This window comes from Larimichthys crocea, chromosome VII (genome assembly GCF_000972845.2).
Source record: "Larimichthys crocea isolate SSNF chromosome VII, L_crocea_2.0, whole genome shotgun sequence".
NCBI lineage: Eukaryota > Metazoa > Chordata > Actinopteri > Sciaenidae > Larimichthys > Larimichthys crocea.
The window spans coordinates 11,028,554-11,042,845 of NC_040017.1; the positions used below are offsets into that span (position 1 = coordinate 11,028,554).

At 40.7% G+C, this 14,292-nt stretch overlaps 1 protein-coding gene across 1 annotated transcript in view; it reads left to right on the forward strand.

Annotated features, from left to right (window-relative positions):
- dscamb (Down syndrome cell adhesion molecule b) overlaps positions 1-14,292 on the forward strand; it is a 114,708-nt gene that overhangs the window by 12,789 nt on the left and 87,627 nt on the right. The window contains exons 2-3 of the mRNA XM_027280698.1: positions 6,438-6,755; positions 7,508-7,654. Coding sequence (XP_027136499.1) covers positions 6,438-6,755; positions 7,508-7,654 — 465 coding nt within the window. The remainder of the gene's footprint in view (positions 1-6,437; positions 6,756-7,507; positions 7,655-14,292) is intronic.

Genomic DNA, 14,292 nt, shown 5'->3' on the forward strand with positions numbered 1-14,292 from the left:
AATGGTTGTTGTCTGACTGTCTCAGAGCTTCCATATGTTATTTATATCAGGCTAATGGCTGAATGGTAAAATATAATTTTCAACTCCTTTAATTAGTTAGAGAATACCTGCACACTATATTTCAAATTTAGGTCATGCACAAGTCAAAGCCCTGTTTTTAGCTGCAGTGTGCACAGCTTCATCATATGCTTTTAGCACTGCATACATCATACCAATGGTGCTATCCATAAATCTACAGAGGAGGAATGGGAATTTATAAAGGTGGAAAATTGCTCTGGCTACTGTGAGTCTTGAATGGGAGCGAGCCAGGTATGATCTTCACGTCCCAGGCATGCTTGCCCTAAGGGCACAGAGCAGAGAGCTGCTTTAATTACCCAGGGTTCCTGCTGTCACATTGTCACTGTGAAGCACCCGGTGCCACGCTGCCATGCGGTGCCGAGTCCCCCTACCGCGGCGGCGATGACAACTCAGACAATGGCTCTGCTCGCTCAACAGATGCAACACGAGTGCCCTCTGAAATATGGGAAGCTGAATCAATCCCACTGTCTCTATGATGATTCTCTCTTTGCCTCTTCTTGTTTGCTCTCTGCTGTTCTCTCTTCTTCCCATGTCAGCGAGTGTTCTTAAAAAAAGCCAACTGGGTTCATGAAAGACAGAATATGTAACTATGGAGTGAGAGTTAATAGGTTGTCACCAGTTTCCCACATGGCACTGGGAGCGTTCACTTAACACTGCAGGTACATGAGTTGAGACCAGCTCCACTTGTCTTTCGCATGCTTTGATCAGGTGTCTCACAAGTAGTCTCCCCCAAAATAGTTAAGCTGTGAATACAAGATTGAAAATGCAATCTCGTGGCAACTTTCTCCTTGTAATTTAGCAAACAGCTAGTTAGTGGATTCATCTTTACCTGCTGTTTGCTCCCATTGGCATTGATTGCACGTTTACTTAAATGAAGCGCCCCAGTGGCTCTGAAAGCACACTGTCATGGTTGGTTACACCCTGTCAACTGATCAGCTCTATTGTGTGAAGGATCACAGTCCTGTGATGATACTGAACCATAGGTGTTGTTTGTCATATTGTACAGTAACTCTGTGGGAACATTACGACAGCTGCTTTCCCAAACCGCATTTCAAATTATAAATCATCAGAGTGTAAAACTGTGAAAAACAGGCCGTGCTAAACTTTCCAAAATAGTCTCTTAATATGCAGCCACAGATATATTTTTGTAATGTATAGTTATATAACGCATTGTAGTGCACATTTGGACACATTTGAGGTAACATTTATAGTTGCCTGTTGTCTTTTGTGGAGGATTGCTGGTTCAAACAGTAATGCTGCTCTGCTCAGCAGATGTCAAAGTGCTATTAAGCAAGGCACTGATTTTCCAATACCTTCTAAACTAGTCCACCCTGAGCTGCAGAGTAGTAGTAGTGTCTTATTGTAGCATGCATGCTCATAAGCTCAATGCTTCAATGACTTATGTGAATAGACAAGAATTATACATTCTTTTTCAAGGAAAATACTTTACCAAAGCTGCTCTAATCAGTCATCAATAGATCAGATGATTATGTGTAATGTAAAAGAAGTCGCTCATACTGATGAGCCCACAGAAATGTATCACCTGACACAGTTCCCCCAAAAGATTGTTTTTGTGTATTTTAGCTCATTGTTGTGGTTTTCTGGCCCACAGCTTACCTGTTTTGGTTCATTCTCATCAGCATCATTTTCAGATGCAACAGGCAGCTATACACTACATGTCCTGGACCAAACGACAGACAGACATATTTAGCATCTAGCTGGTGAACATAGCGGAGCGTTTAGCACCTAAACAGCCAGATATTTCCCTCAGGAGTTGGTGAATATTGGACTTACATCCATCATCAGGTTGCCAGAAGCACAACTCTAAATGAATGATAATGTTGATCCATAGCTACTATAAAGCGGCAACTGTCATATATTACCAGCCAAAATCAGTTAATGCAGTTTATAATACTTTTGTTTTGAGATATCAGCCTCTTTGTCTTTTTTAGTATGGAAATTGCAACCTTCAGATCTTAAAATTCATACATGAACATAACAACGTTATATTCTCATACCTTTGGTCAATATCCTTATTGTAACTTACACTCACCATCACTGAGGGGATTGTGAAACCACTGTGATCTAAAAAGAGTAAACATTAAAAGTTACCCAAGCTGCTCATATATCCATTATCCAGTTTATTCCTAAGTCAGCTGTATGAACACAGGAAGATGCAGCAGCGCAAAAGACATTTGTAAAAATGGGTCCACATTAAAAACTTGCATACATCTTAAAAAGAATAAATAGAAAAAGTAATTTATTAAGTTACTTGTTACAGCATGACCCACAGTTATGTCCCCATGAATGTTTATAAGGTTGGTATTTTTGGTTGTTTTTATTATTTCAAGCACTCGTCTGCTGCCCTGAAACAGAAAGATTTAAACGAAACAGCTTTTTTTTGCTCCTTCCCTTCTCCCTGAAGATGTCGTTTTGTAAAAAAAAATCATAGTCAATTATAGATGCATATAATGCATTATTGAACAGTGTCATTTATTTCACCTTTACGGTTGAGCTCATGAAAAATTATGCCAATTACTGATTTCCTCTCGGGCAATGTAGTAAGTGGTTAGGCCCTGAGGCCGTTTGTTGGGGCATGACATGGTGCTCTTTGTGAGGTCTGAGAGGGTGATGTACCTGCGTCATCGCACCATTTGTGGTCTGGCTCCTGTGCTTAGTCAATTAGGAAAACGAGTAGCACAGTGATATGCACCCTTCCACCAGAGCCCATTTCTTTTTTTAATTAAATCAATCTCGCTATCACTCAGCCAGTCTAAATTGAGTTGCTCTCACATACTTTTAATATGTGAAATAGACGAATATCAAAACAGCCATGACATAAATCCTAATCCAATTTCTCCGATGCTTGCACAGAATAGAAGCTTTCCAAGCAACCGCACACTTCTTTGATCTACTTCTCTCCAGCCATTTACTATTGTGGCGCTGTAATATCAAAGTATCAATTAATGAAGTACCCAAATTGTATTTGCTGAAAAAACTTTGATGTGTGTGGCAGTGGATTTCTTTTTTTGCTATTAAAGAAAATATTACTTTTTTAATTTGTGCAAATTAGTTTTGCAAAACTGCCTTTGTCTTCACTTACCTCTTCATATCAGTATATCATCAAAGCATGAAGTATCTATGCAGACAGCATTTTGGTGAGATATTACAATACTGATACATAAGCCAGATTTACAAAGAGTCTTCAGTATAATCACCAGAACATTTCCTATTTCATACACAAAGAAAATGTCCGCTGAGTGTAACATCTACTGATGGCTGTGTGTTTGAATATATAGATATGAGTGATTTCAAAGTGTCTTCTCCTTCTCACTAACCTTGAGCACCGTCCATGAACAGTCCCCTCATGGCTCCAGTCTGTATTATCAACAGAGCACCAAGAAGATTGATACTCCCCGTGCCAGCTGGAAAAAAGAGAATGAATCAGAATTTAATATGACTTTGATGTATTATTTTCATCTTGGCCGGTGCCACAGACCCACTGAGAACCCAGCACCCTATCCCAGCGCATTTTAAAAGATTTAAATAGGCTAAAACTTTACCTGTACAGCACAGTGTATATAAAAGTTCCTCTACTGGGAGTATATATATATATATATCTATCTCTATCTTTACTGTGCTTCTCTAGATAGATAGATAGATAGATAGATAGATAGATAGATAGATAGATAGATAGATAGATAGATAGATAGATAGATAGATAGATAGAGTTCTGTACAGCAGTAAGTCAGGAATGTGCATTGTTAGCATTTGCAAATTAAATCAGCATACAGAGACAGACAGCAAGCAAACATATAGGCAGTAAACAAATAGACAGGTTTAGTAATCAGACTTTCCTGTTTGCTACTTGCAGGCTGCCCTATAGGCAGATCACATTTGACATGTTTAGGAGGATGATTGTATTGCAGTACCACATTATTTTTGCTTTGTAATGACTTAAGTAATGGCCCCACAGCAGCAAAATGTGATGATGGTGATTATCTGAATAATGTTCGACCAATTCACTCCTTGCAGACATTTTATATGGTGATTGAAACTCACCTCATCAGTGAGGTGATACCTTGGTACTAGCTTTAATCAATAAGTGTTGACTATAGTTTTTTTTTGTTTATTCCCTCAGTTCCTGCTGAAGACTACTAAAAACAGCTCAACATTGATATATTATGACTATATAATACATTTTGCAGTAGTTCCACAATGCGTTATTTACACAAATATATCTTGAAAGCAGTTATTATTATCCCAAGGTTTTCATATAAGCAGTGTCATGGTACTTTTTCACAGCAGCCATTTTGACATGAAATAGTAGAGTAAACACAGGTGTTACCAATGATACCAACTAAGGCCCCGTTCCATTCAGGTCAGACAGAGTCAGAGTGCTGATGTGGTGCATGCCGGCTCACTGGAAAGTCACTGTTACAATAAATGGAACAAACCCTAATTAGTATCATTGGTAACACCTGCGTCGATCCTACTGTTTCATGTCAAAATAGCTGCTGTGAAAAAGATATATTGTGCTATATGTTAATAACTGCGTGATCTGCATGAGTGACAGACATGCAGCTGTTTGCAAACAGTTAAACAGTCACCCCCTCAGGGGTGCTAGCTCCCTAAGGTTTGTTGTTCCCTTTCACTTTGGGGTTATGCTTGAATGCACCGTTTCTGTTTTTAACCTATGTGCCTGATGCTAACGGTAATGTTAGCAGTTTAGCTAATTGCACTAAAAAGAGCCCTGACAAATTTTTAGCAAAGTTATGCTAATGTTGATAACTTATATTTACTTCAGTAAAAGAAATAATGCCATAATGTAAAAATACTACCCTAATAACTATACTCTAATAAGGTGAACAGTCCTGCATTCAAAACTTCAGTAATGGTCAGTAAAATGTACTTAAACATATTTGAAGTAAAAGTATCCATCATGCAAAGCCGCCTTTAGAGATTATATATTATATTTTTGGATTAGGATTATTGTTACTGATGTTTAATGTTGAGCAAAATTTAATATTGCCGCTGGTCAAAGTGCAGCTAATTCTAATTACTTTAATTTCTGTGAGTAAAAAGCACATTTCCCTCTTAAATGTAGTGTGGGTAGTAGAAATGTATGTATATATGGGGATGAAATGAGCAAATAAAGTAAATACTAAAGTAAAGTACAAGTACCTAAAACTGTACTCAGGTCTGAAAAATCTTTTTTTAACAACATAATAATGGACATAATATGCCAAGATATTAATTATTGGACTCTGCCCCCCCTTTCCCTCCTTCATGTGGATGAAATTTTCCCATAGTCAGTCCACATTATCTGAATGTATGTGTCAGTTTCTGTAACAAAGTTGTTCGTGTTACAGCAACGATACCAATGACCAGATCTCCAATATGTCAACAAATTCTTGTAGAAAAAATGCTGCAATATTGATCTGTAGAGCACTAATAATTTTAAATTAGTATTCCTAATTTGTAATAACAACTAAGTGTTGTGCGGATGTGCTTGCGTCCATGAGCAGGTCATTGAAGTGTCTCATTGCAACTTGAGAGCTGCTGGAGCAGAGAAAAGGATGGAAACGTCTGCAATTTGAAACCTTGTTAGGAATTTATGAAGTGCTAAAATGTTTTCTCCCCAGGGAGGGTCCAAGCCAGCTGCCAGTGCCACTGTAAGCCACTTAGTGCAGAGCCTCTGGGCTCGTCACCAGGCTGAGATGGCAAGCTAGATACACACTCACACAAATACTGTACATGCAAGTATTTTTGCCTGAAAAACAAAAATACAAACAGACTCTCACTAAAAATACAGCACCATGTCCTGGCTTCATTACTCTACAATCAGCTGTAAATTACTATGGAGCTATTTGGTCGAACATTGACATTTATTACCCTCCTCTCCTCGAGAGAATGCTCCTGTACCAACTGCGTCTTACTCTTTACTGTGATGTTGCACTTGAATCAACACTTGAACATGTTTGAGGCAACTGACCTTATTTCATAATTTATAGTAGTTTATGTTAATTTAATGATTTCCAGAGGTCCCAGGAATGGGAATACATTGATGAGATGAAAACTACTGATCATGTTCCATTAAAAGAGGCACTTAAGTGAATGACAGGAAGGAATACTGATTTCGGTTTTCTCATTTTTTTAAATATTTAAAATAAACCTTTTTTATACTCAAAGACCCAAAAATCTAAATTCAAGGTGCTGCTTCCAAACTTTATTTACAGGAAGAATGATCCGTATACAATGAAAACTAAGAAATAAATGCAACACTACAGCATAACAAAAATGATGCAAATACAATACATTGCTGTAACAGCAAACATCCTGTGTTTTCTCTCTTGCAGTTTTCAGTGAGGACCTACATTCCAGCTTATACTTTGTCAATGCATCTTTGCAAGAGGTAGTATTTGCCAGCACCACAGGGACCTCGGTGCCCTGTCCTGCTGGGGGTGCGCCGCCTGCCTCGCTGCGCTGGTATCTGGCGACCGGCGAGGAGATCTACGATGTCCCGGGCATCCGCCACGTCCACCCCAATGGAACCCTCCAGATCTTCAACTTCCTGCCATCCAGCTTCAGTAAGCTGATCCACGACAACACGTACTACTGCACTGCAGAGAACCCTTCTGGCAAGATAAGGAGTCAGGATGTCCACATCAAAGCTGGTGAGTCCACAGAGGAGGGTTTAGCAGTGTAGCAGGAGTTCCTGTAGTTATGGTGGTGATGAAGGAACCATCAGTCACACCAGTAGTAATAGTAGTAGTAGTAGTAGTAACCTTAACGTTAGAAGCTTAATTTTCCTAATTTGTTCCTGGGTCCCAACCACTGACAGTGTAAAAAATGGACAGTGTATGCATGACATCACCCATAGGTTTCTGAAGAGCCGTTTTGAAGCTCAAAATCTCGTCATGTTGGCTGTCCTGCCTTTTCCGCCTCTTGGCTGATCTAATCTGCAAAGACGTGGATCATTGACAGACGTGAGGTGGGCTGAATGAAGCCTGTGTGCTCAAACAAGCTGTAATCTGTCAATCAAAGTGGTCATGCTGTTAATTCTGCATAACTTTAAGCCTTAATATAACTTGAACAGTTAAGTTTATATAAAATTCAGCCTCAGTACAGTTGTCATGAACGGGAAAATCAGCTTACAGAGATCAAAACCGTTTTTTGTACCAGGCTATGGAGGCTTACAGAGATCAAAACCGTTTTTTGTACCAGGCTATGGAGAGCGACTTGTTTGTAGCCAGCCTCAAATGGCTGTTTGAGGAACTGCATTTTTTGGCACTTCTGCATAGGCTTCACTTCACAGCCACAGAGGTTGCCGCTTGGACCCAATCTACAGTAGATGCTCATCCTGTCTCTAAAAATGAAAAAAGAAGTATACAATAACACAACTGGTCTCTTGTTTCTTGTTCTGTAGTCTCACGGGAACCCTACACAGTCAGAGTGGCTGACCAGAAGGCTATGAGAGGCAGTGTAGCCGTCTTCAAGTGCATTATCCCTGCTTCTGTTGAGGCCTATGTCACTGTTGTATCATGGGAGAAAGACACAGTTTCACTCAGCTCAGGTAAGACGAATAATACTTCACTACTTTGTATACAATGTAACGGTGCATAGTGTTTAGTGGTTAATAAATGATGTGTGATAGGTGAAGGTAAAGTGCCAGTGTTAATGTTAATGTTGACTACATTTGTAGGTTTTTGAGTTATTAAAAAACACACAGTTAAACCTTTTTGTGCCCACTTTGGTAAAGACGAAAATGCGAGATTAAATGTTTGACAGAGGGAGAGGTGTGTTGCCTTTTTTAAGCCTAGCCCTCCTCCCCGCTCTGCTCTGCGCTCTTTGGACACTATGTTCTGTTTCACTGTGAGTCATCTCCTTACCTGTTTACTGTCGTAGTCTGCTATTACTGGGACTCTGCAGCTCTACACAGCCCTGTCCTCTCACTAGCCAGAAGATGTTGATAACTGTCACATTGAATCACTGAGCTTCTCTCTCCTATACACACTCCACCTCAGCCAACTCCATTTTGAGTCCAGCAAGGGGTAAAGTGGAACAGTTTACATAGCATCATTGACCTAGTTACCCTCCTTGTTTGAATCCAGTGGCACAGCATGATAACACAAGACACCAGAACGTTCTGCGGGTTGGATTTTTACTCAAGTTAAATGGGATGCTTATCTCTTGATTGCTCCATGTACTGCCCGCTGGCTGATTTTCGCTTCATACTGGGGCGTACAGGGACCTGTAAGTGAGCACTTGATGTCATTTGACTGAGGGCAGAATCTGGGACGGTGTTTTGGTGGCATTTTAAATGTGTCTGCTCAAGCATGAAGATGTGTCTTCTGATCCATGCCAGCGACTTATTTACTCGAGGTTACTCGAGTTACTTGCTGCGAGCCGCTGGTTGAAGACATTGCCTAATGTCACGGAGAGCGGGGGAATATGCAGCGTGCAGATATGATTACGTTCTGTAAATGAAATGAATCATGTAGACAAGGCTCAGAGATTATGTTTATCTCGACTGTAGCTGAAAAAATGTGTCCATTATGAGGATAAAATGCTTTAACATATCTCCTCTACATCTGTCTGTTGGCCTGAATTAGGAAATGCAGTAAAAAAAACAGTCATTGCCAATCATTTCCTAAAGAAGCTCTTATTAGACTGTCTCAGTGACGTCTTTCCTGTTTTGTTTTTTTACAGCAGTCTGACAGCCTATGGAACATGCAGTGAAGTTTTGATGGATTATATTGCATGCTCTGTGTTCTTTTGAGTTCTTTCGCAAGCATTCAAAAGAACAACGATATTGGATTGTCCGTGTTTACTCCAATAAGTATTGCAGCAGGCGAGTGCTGTCAAAAGCATGAGCACACTGTCAAAATCACTGCTGCTCCGTGATAAATATTTGATGGTCGATTCTGATGCATGAGCGGATTCACCTCGCACTGTTATGGAGAGGGTATGTTTACTCTAGGAGCGAGGGTTAGAAGGATGTGTGTGTGTGTGTGTGTGTGAGTGAGTTTGTGCGTGAGCGAAAAGCAAGTGAGAGAGAAAGGGACCATAAGGATACCAACAGGGTTTGACAATGGCAACTGGGTGCAGTTTGACCCAGCCTAGTTTTCCGACTCCTTCTACAGCCCTTCTTCTTTTTTTTCTTTTTTTTTCAATTTTTCATGAAAGAAGACTTGGTCTCAGTGGACACAAAATAAAGCTATCCCATAGCCGCACTGAATTATTAATCTCCGTTTTTTTGTTGGGAACAGTAACATCAAGCGCACTTCCCTACCCTCACATTGTGCATCAGAATGTGAGGAAGAACAGTCAAGGCTCGAGATGTTTCTCTTAGTAGAGACGCAAAATAACCAGGGTGGCGTCCTTAAAGAAATTTGATGTCACTTGATTATCAACTCAATGTTCATCCACAGTTTAGATACCAGTTCCCCTCTGATGATGTGTCGACTGTGTCTGCTTGTTTAATCTTGTCAGGTGTGAATCTGTTTTTTAAGATCATAGCCTGAGTGTAGAGATGAAACTGGCTTAAATCACGGCTGCTGAAATCTTTGAATATCCAGTGATTCACATTAGGGTCAAAAATAGATGCATAATTACAGACTAGGGCCTGTCTTAATTAATCAGCTGTGATTGAAAAGTTAATTACAATATGAATTACCTCTCAGAATGAGGACTGCTTAGTAGTCATTTGAAGCGGCCTGTTTTCAATGTGAATGAGCATGACGCAAGCTCACTGGGTCCTAATGTTGCCACTAACATACCATTAACCCGTCATGAATTTTAAAATGGATCTTGCAGCACAAGCTTTCAAATGCCCGGCTGCGATCGCCTCCTTGCTGCTTTTGATAAACAATTGACAGAGCTAATAGAGAGATGAAAGAGGCAAAAAAAAAAAAAGAATGAAAGAAAGAAAGTAGAGCGGGGAGGGAGGGGGGCTGTGCTGCTGCCAGGATTTTATATGGTGGACCTTTATTTTAATGCATGTGTGTATTGGTGTTGTCACATGCTTACATCTGTGTAGTTGTGCTTTTTTGTTACATGCTCCTGTGTGTTTGTGTCAAGTGGCCATGCTTTTGAAAAAGGGACGTAGCTGGGATGGTATGTGTTTTTGTGTTTTTCTGTCTACCTACCTTTTGTCTCTCATCATTCATGATGTGAAGCAGCGTAATGAGCTGGACGGCCTTGGTCGCAAAGATGGGCTTCAACAAAACCAGTGCTTAGATTTTGAATGAGCTGCAAACAACATGTCACTTCAGTTTATCTGTCTCTAGTTTGAGGACCCTGCAGTGTCTGTAGATATAAGCCTCATGATTCTTAATTTAAGGTGATTTATGACTAACTTTCTGCCATATTTTGTAAATAAAGCCCCTTAAATCTTACACACTGGACCTTTAATTAAAGACAGCACAACGTCCTTGGTTTCAGCATCTCAAAAATGAATATATGCAGTATATATATATATACAAAATCTGTTTTTTGTTGTCGTTGTTTTTTACTCCTCTATGATAGTAAGCAGAATATCTTTGGTTTTTGGGACAAAACAGACATCGCCTTGGACTCTTGGCACTTCTGATGAGCATTTTTCAATATTTGCTGACACTCTATAGACCCAACAATTAACCCATTAATCAAATCAGCTCTAGGTGATGAAAAAAAACATTAGTTGCACCCCTACACTTTTCCGCCTTCATACTGTTACTCATTCAGTAGGAAGCCTGACACAGCTATAGATAACGAAGTGCACGCCAGACAGTTGGCCTGTATATCGCCCCTGGAGAAGACAGGAAAAGAGGGAAAAGGTGAGGAGAGGTGAGGTAAGATGGGGAGAGAAAAAAAGAGAGAAGAAAAGAGGAATGGTGGCTGAGAGGTGTCCTCTGGCGTGGAGAGATAGGGTTTCCTCTTTGGAACAAACACACAGGCCTTTCATCTTTTCAGGCTGGAGATTAAGCTAGAGATGGAGGACGGGAAGCTTTTAGTGTGTATTAAGACGCACGCTCAGTGCGAAGCCGGTGGAGAGCGGTGACCCCATAAACCACTCCCACTTCCAGGATGTACCTCCATCTTGCTATTCCATCGTTTTATTTGTATGCGACCATATATCACTTTTTTTCTCCTATGTTTGATCAAGGGTTTAGTAATTCCATGATGTACTGTGAATCAATATATATTTTTCAGTTAGTGAGATCTTGTCATCGACCGTTTTATGGCAATTTTTATCTGAATATTTTTGTCCACACTTTGATTTATCTGATATTTAATTTGTTTGTTTAGCTAAATATTAGGGAGATGAGTTTTATATTTTTGTGTATACCGTGCATGTTTTCTAATGTATCTTTTTAACAACATCTGCATTTGTATATGTTGCAGAGATCATAAGTGCCTTCCTTCTCTTCACTTTTCCTCCTCACCTTTTGCTTTGTTTTTCTTTGATTCACCCATCTCCTCTCTTCTCCGCCCTCCATTCCTTTTCCATCCTCCTCCGCTGGCCTTGACTATCGGCCTTCTCTCCTCTCCTCTCCTCTCCTCTCTTCTCATCTCATTGCATAACCTGCTTGGCACAGCGCCCCAGTCAATTTCCTCTTGCGTGGAAAATGCTGTTTTTTTTTATTTGCTTTATGCAAATAGGTCTCTCCAATACTCACGGCATCAGTAAAAAAAAAAAGAAAAAAATCTCCAGTTACATTTTTCAGTCACATTCTTGTCGGCAGCTTCCCAGCTGTGCGTTTAGCATTTAAGCGATGAAAGTGCTCCTGCACTCTCACATTCTGCTCACTCCTCTCTCTCATGGGTTCTTGTGAGTGCTTATAGAGGCTAATTAAACAGTTTGCTTGCTAATAGAATCACAGTCTTAACCAGCCACCAGCTCAGTCACTGGAATGTTAAGGATGTCTTTAAAGGGACTACTGTAGGTGTTTGGTTTACAGGATCACTGCTCAGCAGGAATTTATCATGCCAGTGATGTGCCACTGCCTCCATTTTTCACTGAGATTGACAGTGAGGGCACTGAGAGGCAGGCGGAGACAGGGCTGTAAATTCAACACGCCCAAAGTCAGGCCAACCTTGAAAGGAGGGCACAGTGGTAGAAATGAGCTTGGGAGGAAAGAAGATGCAAGGAAATGTAGAGGAGGAGAGGGGCAGATTAAAGGAAAGCAAGTAAGAGGAGAGTTGGGGAAACAAGAGATGGAGAAGGAGGGGATTTGAAAGGTGGAGAGGAGGAGAGTGGGCGAGGCTTTTTCTTTGGTAAACAACAGACTGCGTCACATTAGCCACATGATCTTTTCCCTCTGTCTTCTTCCCCTTCCCACTTTCCTTCCTCACTCACTTCTTCCTCTGTCTCTCGTCATCCATCTCTCCTCACACAAACATGGTTTGTCGATCCTGTTGTTCAGGGGCTGGAAAGCTGCTGGAGCTGACATGTAGCAATTCAGAGGAAGACCGAGATATTAGTATACACGTGCGCAGGTACATGGGTGCAAATATACCACACACGTATGCGTCTGAGTGCGTGTTTCTGGGTGCATGGATGTGGGGTTTTTTTGCACACTACTCCACCCATCCTGCAGTGAAACCCTATGAAAACAACACAGCCTATCATTTTGCCGCCCCCCCCCCCTCTTCCCCTCCTCCTCCCACACAGATCAGCAGTTAGTGAAATGCTGACCCTTGTCTTTCACTGCACCCCTTTTCCCAGTCCACTCACACACAGCTGCCTGAAAGCTCAGGGAGATGGGGGGGCTGCTTATTGTTTGTATTGTTTGTGTGTGCGTAAAGATGAAACATTTATTTTCATTGAAATGTATATTCATTGTCAATACTGTAGGTGTGAGTGACAGTGTGCACAGTGTGATACTGTCAAGTAGGAGGTGTCTGGTGGGGGGGGCACTCTCCTGAAAGAAATTTAAAAAAAAAAAAAGAGAAAAGAAAAAAAAAATCAATAGTTGTGTGCATTAATCATGCTGCTGCCACAGAGAATTATGGGAACATGAGCTGAAGGATGCATTTTGTGCATTTGCAACATATGAGTGCTGTGTGAAGGGGAGTTTGGGGAATTGGAAGAGGACGAGACAAGACCCTTTTAGTAAGAAGTGAGGTTAGAGCAGAGATAGTTGGGGGGGTGTTTTCTTCATGTATTGTGTGCACAACGTGTTTTTTCTGTTGGCTTTTGTAGAAGACTAAACCCACTGTCTTTTGTAAAGCTCGCTTCAGGATAGCATTCGTTCAGTCTTATTTTGAAAGCTTTGATGTCAATGCTTTTGAAATAGCTGAGATTACATTTTTTATTTTAAGGCTTTTATAATATGCCGTGTTTCAGGACCGTGTGGCTCACTTTTGCCTTTTTACATTATTATTGTTGTACCGCACATCTTCCCTCTGCTGTGAGATTTGCCATTTGGAAAGAAATGGAAAGAGAGAAGTGTAGCTCTCCTCTGACTTTCTGTTTGAGCTGTTTGAAGTCTCCATCTTAGCTGTGGTGAAGGCTTGAGGACGTGATACATATTTGATAAGGATCGATAGAAGGGTTACTGAGACAGAGATGGAGGGAAATCGATCTTAGACTGGGCTTCCCAAAAGCATCTTAAACCTAAGGTCATCTTTGGAGTGTCCTTCTGGATCAGTGACTGAGGCACAGACTTGTAATCTGTGCTGAAATATAATGCACATTTGAATTTTTTCTTGCTTTCACATTCTCTTTTTTATAATACATCAGTGGAACAAAATTTAAATACCTGAAGAATGGCTGCAGCTCCCAAATTTGTTTAATACTTTATCTAAGGTTTATGTACTATATTATGCCATCGACTGACATCCTAATCACTATGCACATAAAACAATAAACCAATCAGTTTAGTGACGGGAGACTGAACAGCAGACAACGTTCTGGCACAGTGGCTGTGATTCCCAGCTGATACTCCATACGGATAGACAAAATCAACAACTGTTGAAGCGGGCACTCTTCCATCAGTGTTTACTAATAAACAGTAGCAATATGGCAGCCATTAGGCTGTTTAGGCAGGGAATGATTAGGGTGCTGATGGCTGGGCGCATTGGGAGACTGAACATGCTCTCATCTTTAATAGGCAATTTGGCTTTCTGTGATGGGGATGCCCCTTTGTTTTTCGACTTGGATTGAAGACAGGAGGTTAGATAAGCACTGTTTTGGTAGAGTGTGCTGTCATTACACTGCAGGAATCT